At 44.6% G+C, this 13,967-nt stretch overlaps 1 protein-coding gene across 5 annotated transcripts in view; it reads left to right on the top strand.

Moving 5' to 3' along the window:
• Positions 1-13,967, top strand: part of adgrl2a (adhesion G protein-coupled receptor L2a) — an 865,273-nt gene that overhangs the window by 814,120 nt on the left and 37,186 nt on the right. For all 5 annotated transcript variants that reach the window (XM_078560693.1, XM_078560690.1, XM_078560691.1 and 2 more), the window contains 3 exons: positions 3,264-3,484; positions 4,571-4,637; positions 12,374-12,465. In XM_078560693.1, coding sequence (XP_078416819.1) covers positions 3,264-3,484; positions 4,571-4,637; positions 12,374-12,465 — 380 coding nt within the window. The remainder of the gene's footprint in view (positions 1-3,263; positions 3,485-4,570; positions 4,638-12,373; positions 12,466-13,967) is intronic.

The raw sequence follows: 13,967 nt of genomic DNA, 5'->3' as shown, positions 1-13,967 counted from the left end.
GGTTAGGGTGTCATTCTGGGTTTTTAAATGATAATTTCATTAATGGTCACCATTACTGAGACTAGCTTTATATCCCAGATTTTATTAATTGAATTTAAATTTCACCAGCTGCTATGGTGGGATTTGAACTCTTGCTCCCTAGGCCATTGGGTTACAAGTCTAGTGACATTACCACTACGCCCTCTAGCTTCCCTTTAATGAATCTATGCTGTTCACCTCAACCACTCCACGGGAGTTCCAACCTCTTGAGTTGAGATGTTTCTCCTGAATTGTTTGGTTTTCTTGTTAACTCTCTTATAGAGATGACCCCCCACCACTAGCTTTGGCTGTCCACACAAGGGGAAACATCTCCATGTCAAATACATCCCCAGCCCACACAGCTTTCGAATGTCCGGAAGTGCCAGGACAGGAAAGGTCCAGTTAGCCTGCCTCACTTATCCCTAACAGCTGCTTTGTGCTGTGTATCACAACCTCGCAGCTCTGAGGTGAATTAGGTGCCACGGAAATCTGCATCTGATAGATGCGAGACTAGCGGGTTCATTGAGTCTGCCCCGCTGCAGTTGTGATGCTCTGAGTATCTTGATTAACAATACCCATCACACACCAGCCTTCGTGTTGTGGGACGGGCACAAAAAATCAACAGATTAGCAAACCAGAGACCGATTAAAGGGGGAAAAAAATGGAAATTCCTCTCCGATCCCTCCAGGCAATTGAAACTAGTCTTGAGACCAGATTGGCCAAGACTTATTTCTTGGTGTAGTTCCCTGTCCAAGTTGTACATTGAATCGGCACTCAATTAACCTAGATTTTCCAATGTGTTACTTAAATCTGTTTGTTTCTGTCCTTTAAATAGGTTAGCTCTGCCATTTGAAATAAAACTTATTAGAAGATTTAGGATTGTGACCTTTGCTGGAATAATATTTGCGGGTTACCCTCTGTTACAGTGCCCGGGTGCCTAGTCACCACCTCAATGTGGTGGACTGTTCAACTGCAGGAGCATCACAACTCAGCTCACTAAAAATCATCACCAATTAAACTTCACACCTGACTGGCTCCTGTCTCATAATGCAGGCCTTAGTTTCTGGCTCAAATGCCAATTCTACAAAGGTGCTGTGGGGCAGCTGCGCCCTTTCATTGTTTTACGGTTTTGGGTAGTGGTGGTAGTTCAGCGGCCGCTGAGGTCAGATATTCAGCTTGGCTTACCCTGCGCAGTCACCCTGATTAAAAACACTAGAATAGTGCCGGAAAGAAAGACCCATGTTGCTGAAACTTTTCATCTTGCACTAATCAGGACAAGCACAAGAATGCAAAATTTTGGACGATCACAATAATTTATGCTACAGGAGAAAAGGGTGCTGATTGGTTGGAAATTTGACTCTGATTGGCTAAGGCATTGTCATTGGGAAAGCAACTGGGAACTATAGGCTCCCAGATAATTCAAAAAGGTGCAAGGATTGAACAGATTTCTTTTGTTTGCAGAGAACGGGTCCCCGCATATGAATGTATGTCGCTTCTGGCAAACGTAACTGAGTCACATTGCACACTAGTTAAGCATTGGAAGTGTCACACCTGGATTTAAATCCAATGTGTTGTAATGTGAAGCTGATAGTGGGGTGTAAGGGCACGCACTATCTCAGGCACAATGATCCTACCAGTGGGTAGAAGAGGCACCTTCTGTCTGTTAATGTGGAAGTTAACTAACAACCCAACTCTGTGGCAACCTCTCTTGTGTTTTGTCTGTCTCTCCCGTTTTCCGTTTCTCTCTCCCTCTCTCTCCTTTTCTCTCATTCTCTCTCTCTCTCTGATACATCCATGTTGCAATGTTGTGTTGCAATTAGTTCTCCTCTCAGAGGGTTGTTAATGTGCCTCTCTGTGCATCGCAGTGCTGAAATCCAGATTCCCCAATCTGAAATTTCATTGATGTATCACCTTTTGTACTCACAGGGCATCCAAGAGCACTTTTTTTTGACCAATGAGTTCCTCCTTCTTTCTAAAACCTCAAGACCACGAAATTTCTTACTTCTCTAGCCTTTTCTTCCTCCTTAAACCCAAGCTTGGCATCACTCAGTCATTATTCCCAAATTTTCCTGATTTTTGTCTGTCGGATAATGCCGCCATGCCTCAGGTGGACGTATGAGATCCCCGTGACCTTATTTGAAAAAGATGAGGAGTCCCTTCCTGGCTGATTTATCTCAGCCAAAATAAAACAGATCATTTTGCATTGCCTTGTTGTTTGTCAGGAGCTTGCTGTGTACCATTACTACACTTCAAAAGTACTTAATTGGCTGTAAAGCACTTTGAGACATTCTGAAGCCATAAAAGAGCAAGTGTGTTCTTTCATCCCTTGTTTCTTACTTTTGTTTTTTCTCGTTCCTTCCTTCTATCTTTTTCACTCTTTCTCTCTTTCTCGCACTCCTCCTATTATCTGAATGTAATTCCACTCGTAAATGTGACACATTTCAATTTTAACAGTATGCAGTGTTATACCATACCAGCGCCAGGAACATTGCATTTTAGTCAACTTGAATTAAACAGCCCGAATGTGAACTTGTTTTCTATCTAACATTATGGAGTATTTTAATGCTTAATAACTCATCAAGTTCTCAGTAATTGCTGTTCATTTACTTTTCTAATCTCCCGCCTCTTTTCATCAAATATTCATGTCTTTCACATAATGATTCCAGGGGTTGCATAGATTAGATGCATATGCTATCTGCATTATGTTTTTTTAATGTAATTACATGGCAAGGTGATGAATTATTTAAAAATTGCTAAAATTGAAATTGGGCAAGTGGTGATTACTCATTAATACAAATGTCACAGTGGCCTTTTGAATGGCGGGTGTCATTATATCAACCTCTAAGAGGAGGTGATGAAGTTTTTCGAATGGCAGCATAAGTACATAACAAAAACAGAATTACCAGAAGTACATGCCTTCCTTGGTCTAGCATTGCAAGTAACAGTGTGGGAAAATGTACTTCTGATCAGTTAAATGGCTTGGCATTTCTCTCTGGAAATGGGTGAGATTCTCATTCCGACACTTGGCTACTTCAGATGGGGTGGGGTGGGGGGTGGGGGAGAGGGTGGTTGGGGCAAGGATGGGAGGGTCTCCGTTGCCCATTGGTTGAGGTGGAGGGGGGGAGGGGCGGGAGGTTGGAGCAGAACCACAGGAAATCAAGCATCTTGCATCTTCTCCACGATGATCTACCAAAACTCGGGACGTCCCTCCCACAGCTTCTGAAGGTGTCTTTCTCTTGTTTCAGATTGCCTGTTCCATATTTGCTGGGGTGCTGCACTTCTTCTTCCTAGCCGCCTTTGCCTGGATGTGCTTAGAGGGCGTTCAGCTCTACCTCATGCTGGTGGAGGTCTTTGAGAGCGAGTACTCTCGGAAGAAGTATTTTTACCTTTGCGGCTACCTCCTTCCAGCTATCGTGGTGGGAGTATCAGCAGCTGTTGATTATAAGAGCTATGGGACGAAGAAAGTGTAAGTAGATAGCATGCAGCCCCTAAATTCCCCGCCAACTGTTCTGTGCGGAATGCAATCTTAATCCACTGTACGGTGGATCCCTTACATTGTTAAAACTTAAAATGTTGAGTGAGCGTCTTTCACAATAGCACATCAGGAGAGCTTTCCTTTTAAGATTATTTAGACGTGCAACCCCATCGTACCTAAAGCTTCATCCTTCCTCATTCGTTAAGTTTAACGTGAAGGACAGCACCTTTAAGCTCTCCCCAAATCTTGTAGCACATTACTGAACCACACAGGTTAGAAGATCGCTGTTCTGTTATTCATTCACGGGACGTGAGTGTTGCTGGCAAGACCAGCATTTATGGCCCGTCTCTAATATCCATTGAAAAAGTGGTGAGGTGCCACCTTCTTGAACCGCTGTAGTTCATGTGGTGTAGGTCTACCTACAGCCCTGTTAGGGAGGGGTTCCAAGATTTTGACCCAGCGACAGCGAGGGAACAGTGGTATAATTCTAAGTCAGGATGGTGTGTGCCTTGGAGGGGAACTTGCAGGTGGTGGCATTCCCATGAGCCTACCGCTCTTATTTTCTAGATGATAGAGGTTGGGCGATGGAAGATGGTGTCGAAGGTGCTTGTGAGTTGCTGGGGTGCACCCTATGAATGCACATAACTTGCTGGTCCCTGCTGAGTTAGCTAGCTTTGGCCTAAATCAGCATTTAATCTGCTGAAGTTGGAGTCAGTACCTCAGTGAAGGGAGACCTGGGCCAGGATCCTTTGCTAACAGTTACTCGTCCCCTTCTGAAAAGTTGGCGCTTGTGGACTGCATTGGGCCGAGCGGTGACGCCCTCTCTCCTCTCTAACCCTAATCCTGGAACCCCCCTGACACAACAGTAAGCACCTTTAGCACACGGACTGCAATGGTTTAAGAACATGGCTCACCACTACCTTCCCGGGGACAATTAGGGGATGGGCAATAAATACCAACCTTGCAGCAATGCCCACATCCCAAGAATGAATCTAAACGATTTGAACTGAGATGTAACTGAGAATTTGTTTCGATGTGGATTTTATTTTCATTGCATATCTCTCCCTCTCATTGCAGCTGCTGGCTGAGAATTGATAATCACTTCATCTGGAGCTTCCTTGGGCCTGTTTGTTTAATCATCTTGGTAAGACAAGTTGGCAATTGCCCTTTCTTTCAACTTGCTGGGTTTTTTTTTGTCACTCCAAGTCTGAAAGGCCAGAGGTTGGTATTTCGGGACTTTGTTAACTTGAACAATGAGCAGATTTGAAGGGAAGGGAACTTTCAACCTCAAAGGGACACAAGGCGTGATTTGCCTGAGTTTACCAGTAACCTGCTGAGTGATACTTCCATTTACTAACGCGCAGACGTCCTGCCTCCTGCTTCTATTCTGGGTCATTATATAAAGTGTAGGGCAGGCCAGGAAATAGGGCCAATGGCACCAAGATCGTATTTTTAAAAGAGCAATTCCCAAGTTGCAGATTTATTTTGGGGATAATAAGTTAGAAGACGTCTTTGCTTTTCGTATCTGCTTTTCTTCCCAGCCTGACTTCAAACTGCTGTTGGGCTCCACAGTGTCCGAGGTACCAGCAGCCTCAGATCAAGTGCCCTATCTCTCCGTGTGAATATGGATAGTGAGCACTTGGGCTCCAGAGCTTTACAGTTGAAGCTGATCCTGTCCTCATCACAATCCCCATCTGCATAGGCATAATGAGCAGCAACCCTGGCAGCCTCCTTCGCCTAGGGGTGAAGGAGCATGTATTTATACTGTGTTCTTCTTCCCTCAGGATGTCCCAAGGTGCTTTGTGGCGTGTTAACAGTTCACTCTGGGAGTCCAGGTTACCGTAGCAACATGCACATTTACTTGCATGTTGTCGCCTGGAGCTATGGATTGTGATGGTAGAGGCCCCAACCTTCTTTCCATCACATGGCTGACCAGGAATCTCTCCCACTCTTACCACCTACCATTGGCATATGCTGGAAGGATTCGCAGGTTGATACTTGCGTTAAGAACATACCTTCCTTGACCATCACATCCTGGGGTGGGACTCAAACCTGGAGCCTCTGGCTCAGAGGCAGGAATGCTACCCACTGCACCACAAGAGCTCCCTCAAAGCGCTTTGTAACCTATGAATTACTGTTTTGAAACACAGCGACTGTCATACTGTAGGACCTCCATTTGGCAGCAGAGCAAGTTTCCCACAAAGAGCCACATAATAATGACCATGCCCTTTCGATGACATGGATTGAGTGGCAAATATTGGCCCGGGCACTGGGAAGAACTCCCTACTCTTTGAAGTATTGCTGTGGGATCGTTCCCATCCACCAGAGAGGGAAGCTAGGGGCTGTGTTTAATATCTAACCTGAAAGGCACATCTGACAGTGCCACACTCCCTCAGCACTGCACTGCGAGTTTCAAACCTAGATTTTGTGCCCAGGTTTCTGGAGTGCAGCTTGAACTCCAAACCTTCTGATTCAGAGGGGAGAGAGCTGCTCACTGAACCGAGACTGACATGGGCGCCTAGACCAACAAAACAGTGACCCTTAATCAGCAGCCTGTTTCTACATAAATAAACAGTTTGTCAGATTAACGACCTTGGGGCCAATGTGCATAGAATTTACACCCGACTCCTGCAAAGAGTGCCCCGCAGCTGAATTTAGGCTAAAAGAATGTTCTCTTTTACCAGCAGCAATCCAAAGCTTACAAGTCCCAGTAATGATGTGTATTTTTAATAGGAGGCTTGAGTTGACCTCTACTGGCCATTTGATGTCGATGGTGCTCTGCTAAATAAAATGGCTGTTGTGGTGCCGAACTTGCTCTGTAAGCTCAGCTTATCCAAGACCCTGCTGCCCGTATCCTGATTCACTACCACTTATCTGGCAATGCCTCAAATTTAAAATTCTCCTCCTTATATTCCAATCCCTTCATGGCATCTCCCTATCTATCTCTCTCTCTCACTGTCTCTCTCTGTCTCTCACAGTAGCCTCCTCCAGCCCTACAACCTCCTGAGATCTCTGTATTTCTCCATTCCTGCCCTCTTAATGCATCCCTAATTTCCATTGCAGCACTGTTGTCAGCTGTGCCTTTAGATGCCAAAGCCCTAAGCTTTGGAATTCCCTCCATAAATCTTTCCATCTCTCTCTTTCTCCTTCTTTAAGATGCCCCTTAAAACCTCGGTCTTTGGCAAAGCCTTCTCTGACTTAATAAGAACATAAGAAATAGGAGCAGTGGGAGGCCATTCAGCCCTTCGAGCCTGTTCCGCCGCTCTGAGATCATGGCTGATCTTCTACTTCGACACCATTTTCCTGTGCTATCCCCGTATCCCTGAATATTTTTTGAATATCTAGAAATCTTAGCCTTGAACATACTCAATGACTGAGTCTCAACAGCCCTCTGGGGCAAAGAATTCCAAAGATTCACCACCCTTTGAGTGAAGAAATTCCTCCCCATCTCAGCCCTAAATAGCCTGCCCCGTATTTTAAGACTGTGTACCCTGGTTCTAAAATCCCCAGCCAGGAGAAACATCCTTCCTGCATCTGCCAGCGAGCCCTGTATGAATTTTGTATGTTTGAATGAGATCACCTCTCATTCTTCTAAACTCCAGAGAATAAAGACCTAGTCGATTTAATTTTTTCACTTAGGACAATGCCTCCATCACAGGAACTAGCTTGGTGAACCTTCCTTGCACTCCCTCTGTGGAAAGTACATCTTCCCTTAAGTAGGGAGACCAGGACTGTACGCAGTACTCCAGCTGCAGTCTCACCAAGGCTCTATGTAATTGCAGTAAGACATCTTTAATCCTGTACTCAAATCCTCTTGTAACAAAAACCAACATACCATTAGCCTTGATGAAAACAAAACACTGTGGATGCCGAAAATCTGAAATAAAAACTGAAAATGCTGGATAAACTCAGTATGCCTGACAGCATCTTTGGAGGGAGTTAACGTTTCAAGTCCGTATGACTCTTCATCAGTGACTCATGAACAAGGATGTCGAAGTCCCTTTGACGTTCACCACTTCCCAGCCTCTCACTGTTTAGGACACACTCTGTATTTCTGCTTCTCCTACCATTGTGGATAACCTCACATTTCTGTATTCCATCTGCCAAATTTTTGCTCGCCTCACTCAGCCTCTCCAAATCTCTTTGAAGTGTCTTGGCATCTTCCTCACAACTCACACTTCCACCTAGTTTTGTGTCCTCTGCAAACTTGGAAATATTACATTTAATCCCCACATCCAAATCATGGATATAGATTGTGAATAGCTGAGGCCCAAGCACTGATCCTTACAGTAGCTCACTGGTCACAACTTGCCAACCTGAAAATGACCCATTTGTTCCTACTCTGTTTTCTGTCCATTAATCATTTCTTAATCCATACTAGTATATTCCACCCTCCAATCCCATGTGCTGTAATTTTGTTTTCTACCCTCTTGTGCAGGGCCTTATCAAATATATTTCCTCAGTGTCAGATCTTGTCCGATGACACTCCCAAAATTCTCCTTGGGAGGTTTGACTATGCTAAAGGTGCTATATAAAAGCAAAGTGTTATTATAAGCCAAGTTCTGCTTGACATTGGCTACGAACTTGGCTTCAATACTGGTAACCTCAGGAATGAGCCAGATTAAATTGTTAAGCGCCCATATGAATGGCACTCAAGACACATTGGCTGTGCTTGCCCACAGCAGGCTCATTTTGCCCTCACATGGCATTACCCACTCACAAATAATTTAGTCCTGTGACTGTCAGGCACCCAGGAAGGAGCAGTATTCCCAGTGTCTGACTGAAAGCAACGAATAACAATCAAAGGGTAATACGACAGTTCCTACGAGTAATTCTACTCTTCCAAATGCTTTGCCCTCTAAATCTTCCATCAGGCTGAAAGACACAGTTGAGGGATGGGGGGTGGTGAGGGGGGGTTGGAATGATGCTTTGCATGTAATATAGAACAGAGCAGAGGAGGGGAACTGCGTTCATTAACAGATATCCGGGAGGGTTGCAAGAGGCAGGGAAGCCTAGTGAAGCACTTGTATTGTATCATACGCCGTCAGTTATAATGTATTTGTAAATGCTTTTCCCCCCCCCTTGCCTCCCCCATCCAAATATTCTTACCAACAGAAGCTCCAGATGCCCCATCCCCACCCCCCACCCCAACATCACCACAGAGAAGCATGTCAGCTTCCAGCATTCCTTTGTGCTGCTGTGCCGGAGGCCTGAAGGTTATCATATCCATGAACAAACCTGTGCAGACGTAATGAGCATTGGGCAGCCATTAGTATGCCTGAAATGCTTTAATGAAAGCTTGGATCATGGCACGTCAATAGCTGTGCTTATCATTTGGACAGCTCCATCTACACCTTTAATATTTAATTAGGTTCATTCAGAGTTCAGCTTCGCACACACGCTCCCTGAGCCTTTCTTCTAAGAGCAATCTCGCAGCCCATCGCTCCCAGAGAGAGAGAGAGGAATGGGCTTTTGTTGCATGGCTGGCAGCAAACACTCCTCAGAAACAAGCCAGCCGCTTTCACTTGGTAACGGACGGATGGGCTCCGGGGAGGCTGAAGAGAGTAGGAACATGTTTGGTTCAGATAGGTTATTCTACAATGGTGTTTCATTGCTCGTATCTCATTGTATCCATGTCAGCTCTGCAGGCTGCGTGAAATGAATTTTAAACTGCTCTAAGCTTGTGCTGGATGTGATTTGACTGGGCAGGTTGATGGCTATAAAATACACTCTGCACTCCAGTAATCTGTAGGCTGTAGTTGAACTCTTTAAACTGCTGTAGATTGCAATGCTAACACTTTGCTGCAGCCACTTACCATTTAGTGAAAAGAAAATGATGGGACAATTACTTTATCTGCGTATGTTCAGCCACGTAGTTATTTACAAGCTGTTTGAAGGAAAAATAATGGAGGGCGATATGGGCTCAAGAATATCTGAATCCCACATCTTAATCCTTGAATTTGACTCCCTTCGTGGCCTCTCCACTCACTACCTCCACCAGCCCTATTACCCTCTGAGATCTCCGCACTCCTCCATCCAAGCCCGATTTTGATCATCTCACCATTGGTGGCCGTGCCTTCAGATGATTAGCTCCTGCACTCTGGAACTCCCTCCTTAAAACCTCCCCGCCTCTCCCTTGCTTTTCCTTTAAGTTGCTCGTAAAACTTACTTCTTTGCCCCAGCCTTTGGTCACCGCCCTGATATCTCTGTATGTGGCTCGGTGTCCTGTTTTGCCTGATAACGCTTTTGGGAAGTGCCTTGGATTGTTGCCCTAGATTAAAGGGGCGGTGTAAAGGTAGGATGCTATGTAAGAAAACCAATCATTTCTTCCCAAAAAATATATGAACAAGGTAGGAGTTTCCGAAAGTACATAGGTATCCATGTATGTTTTAAATAAACAAACAGTTTAAAACAGTGAGATCTCTATAAATGTTTTAGATTCTCTCAACAGCTCGAAGAGAAGCCATTGCAAGTGATTCTGTGGCTACAATTAGATAGATAAGAATGGGACCAGCTGGGTGCAGCCTCACCCAGTTGGACGACAGTGGAGAGGCACTGGAAGAGGATGGTGTGGTCAGCTGTGCCAAAGGCTGCAGACAGGTCGAGAAAGACGAGGAGGGAAAGTTTATCTGTTACACGGTCACGTAGGATGTCATTTTTTGACTTTGGGAAGAGCTGATTGGGTGCTTGTGGCAAGGGGCAGCAACCCGATTGGAGAGATTCAAACGTGGAGTTCCGGGAAAGATAGGAATGGGTTTGGGAGGGGGCAAGGCGTTCAAAGACATTGGAGAGGACAGGGGGTTGGAGATGGGACATTGGGAGGTTGCAAGGACAGTGGGGTCCAGGGTTATTTTGAGGAGAAAATTGAGTGTAAAATCTAGACTGACACTAGTGCAGTGCTGTGGGAATGCTGCTCCGTCAGAGGTGTTATCTTTTGGATAAGGCATTAAACCAAGACACTATCTGCCTTTTTGGGTGGATGTAAAAGATCCCATGGCACTAATTTAAAGAAGAGCAGGTGAGTTCTCCCAGGGGCAGGGTTCTGACCAATATTTATCCCTCCATCAACATCACTAAAACATCTGGTCACTGTGATATTGTTGTATGTGGGAGCTTGCTGTGCACAAATTGGCTGCCATGATTACCATATGACAAAAGAAAACTTTAAAATGAAATGTATTTCATTGGCTTTAAAGTGCTTTGTATCCAGAGGCTGTGAAAGGCACTACATAAATGCAAGTTCTTTGTTGTGTCAAGATGCCCCAAAGCTCTTGATTGACATGTGAACTGCAGTCAGCGGGGTAAAAGCAGCAGGTGATTCGCATGCAACGAGGTTTTAGAGGCAGCAAACAAAATAAATTTGTCCTTTTAGTAGTGACATTTGAGAAGGAATGTCGGCCAGGACAAGTCCTTGCTGTTCGTCAAATAGTGCCGCAGGACCAACACCCAATGCCATTGCAGCGCTTCCCTTAGTCATCCAAAGTGCATGAGTTAACATGGCACTACACTTAATGCCCCCACCAAACACACATGCCCTATTTATGTCTGTTACTGTTGGGGATTAAAAGGAAAGCTCTGGACTCTTCTCTTCTCGCACCCCTCCAACAGCACCCGCCCCCACCCCCACCCCCAAACCACCACCACCACCGCCCCTCTGCTAGAACCACATGTTTGTTTCCCCTCTTGAAGGCATTATTTCGATTCATCTCGCAACAACCTTTCAATCCTCTTCCAACACCTATTAATGCTGACTTTAATACAGAAGAATTATATGCCAGCACATTAAAGTCTATGTGATATTATTATCCCACATTTGCAGGCAGAAGATTTTAAACGCGCGGTGATTATTTGTGTGAGCTATTGAAAGAAGGGGGAAAAAAACGATGTCAAGCATCTCTGCCTTGTTCACTTCTTAATGAATAGGCCGAGCAAAAGAACTTAAGCAATGTAATTGCTTACATTAGCTTTTTATACTGAGTAATGTCAGAAAATCGTTTCTTTACCCTGGTTGCTTTTAAATGAACCTCCCCAGAATGAGCTGCTTCTGTTGCACGTCCACTTTTCACATTGTCCTGTGAGTTGGTGCACCATAGTGCGAACCCTCTAACATGACTTCCTCCTACATCATGACTGCAAGTCCATCGCTAACGTGAATTATTTCTACGAACTTTAAATTCGTCGATGTATTTTAATCGGCGTTTGGGCTGGTTTCTGTAATGTAACATCTTAAAACTAACCCATTTTTGAAGGCTTGGTTTCTAGGAGTTTCAATTCGAAGGCCAAACAAACGTGTTGAATCAATGCATCTTCTAACCTTGTTGTATTTAATACTCAATTTTTCTGATGCGATTTTTACTGCAGTATTAAAACCACGCAGCCAAAATTAATGCAAAGCATGTATTCCCCTCGGGGAGGAACCTAGCAGGCAGAGAGTTCAACTCGCTGTTGTTCTTTCAAATCTAAGACTTCCCACCGGTTATATAATAAAATTGAAAACTCTCAAGTGTCATTTTAGGCATATAAGAGCAGGAGGAGGCCATTCAGCCCCTCGACCCATTCCATCAGGCCATTGCTGATCAGTATCTTAACTCAATCTCCCCACCTTTATTCCATAACCCTGATTACCATTGCTTAATAAAAAAAACCTTACCAAACTCAGTTTTGGAATTTTTCAATTGACCCTCAACCTCAACAGCTTTTTTGGGAGACAAGAGAGTTCCAGGTTTCCACCCCACTTTGTGTGAAGATGTGCTTCCTGACACCCAAGTTCGAAATTTAAGACAACGCCCTCTTGTTCTGAACTCTTTTTTCCCCCCACTCGTGCCCCAGAGGACTTAATTTTACTTGCAGGCCGGGACTCATCCTTCATGTTGTTGACAGGTCAATCTCATCTTCTTGATCATCACCGTGGTCAAAATGGTGAAACACACACCGACGTTGAAACCAGAGTCGAGCAGGTTGGAGAATATCAAGTAAGTGATGAGAATTGGAGAGGGTGGGGATGGGGGTAGGGGTGGGGGTGGGGGTGGGGGAGTGGCGTGGACCAACATTATTTTTAACTTTACTTCGAACGTTTTTTGTCGATGGGAGGGAAGGAGGGTCTGGTTTCCAGGGAGACTGCGGCTCTCCGTGATTTCCTATCCACCCCCTCCACACGAACCACAGCCGGATCCGATTCTCTTCCGCAACACGCCTGAAGGTCAGAGATGTTTACCAGCATTAGAGGGTAATTTCAGAACTGAAAACGACCCATGCACAGTGTAAATCTCATTCTTAGGGCCCATGTTTGTCAGAAATGGAGTAATTTAATCTGGATTTTACAAACGCAGTTTGATGTTTGTTTGCATATTTGCCATGATTTAATGGAGTTTGTTTTTCTAAATGGCTTCCTTCTTCTGTAGACTGAGAAGTATTCCTTTGTAATCTTGCATTCTTAAGCGACTTAACTGTGTGTTTGTTCACAGATAGAGAGCCTGTTCATTGTTTCTGTGATAACTACAGGCTTAGCTTCTCCATTAACTGCCAACTGCACAGCAATGTGTGATATTTGCATAGAATGATGATGGAAAATATTGCTTGAGAACAATATTGTGTGATGTGGGAAATGTAGAGCTAACAATGGTTATGGTCTGGAGTGTACTGCCTGAAGGATGGATGGCGGAAGTAAATTCACTACTGACTTTCCAAAGGGATAAGTAACTGAAAAGGAAAAATTTGCAGGGCTATGGGGAAGGAGTATGAGATTGGGGCGAGTTGAATAGCTCCTTCAAAGAGCCAGCACAGGCATAATGGGCCCAATGGGCCTCCTGTATCATTCACTGCCATACTTGGTATGAAATAATTAAAATTTTGTTCTGTAATGGCGCCTAATTTTTTCCCCAACACAAACTATGAGGAAAAATAGGTTTTTTTTTTAACACGTTGCACTTTGAATAATTTGTCAAGGTTTGTGTGATGCAATTTTAATTTCTATCTGTTAGAATTTTGCTTTTTTTCATATTATGCACTTACACAGCCTGTATCACACAAATGGCCACAGTGCATTGTTTGGCCAGTAACAAAATAATTGAGTGCAAACAAAAAAACGCTGAGCCTCTGCTGATGGTCCACTGGGCACTGCTATTGTGTGACTGGCCCATCTTGCTATCCGTTGACCCGTTGCCAATTCAGCCTCCTTGGACGTTTGGGGTCGATGCAGGGAGCTGCAATGCATGTCACAGTCAAATAGCCAGCCAGAGCAATAACTGGGTTTGTGCACACAAAAGGGATAGCTGCAAGAGCCCTGTAAGTGGTCAATACTATAGGGAGGGGGATTGTTGGGTGGGGCGGGGTGGTGGGAGGGGGGTGGGTGTGGAGAGGGGAGAGGAGAGTTGGCATCAAACTAGAAACAAATGTAATTATTTCAATGATGCTGTCGTGCTTGAGACTGATGTTAGATGGCAAGATATTTGAATGCCACGTTCACTGCATGCTG

The sequence above is a fragment of the Cetorhinus maximus genome, chromosome 17 (assembly GCF_964194155.1).
Source record: "Cetorhinus maximus chromosome 17, sCetMax3.hap1.1, whole genome shotgun sequence".
NCBI lineage: Eukaryota > Metazoa > Chordata > Chondrichthyes > Lamniformes > Cetorhinidae > Cetorhinus > Cetorhinus maximus.
Note: the sequence above shows the minus strand (reverse complement) of the source record. Positions and strands in the feature narration are given on the sequence as shown.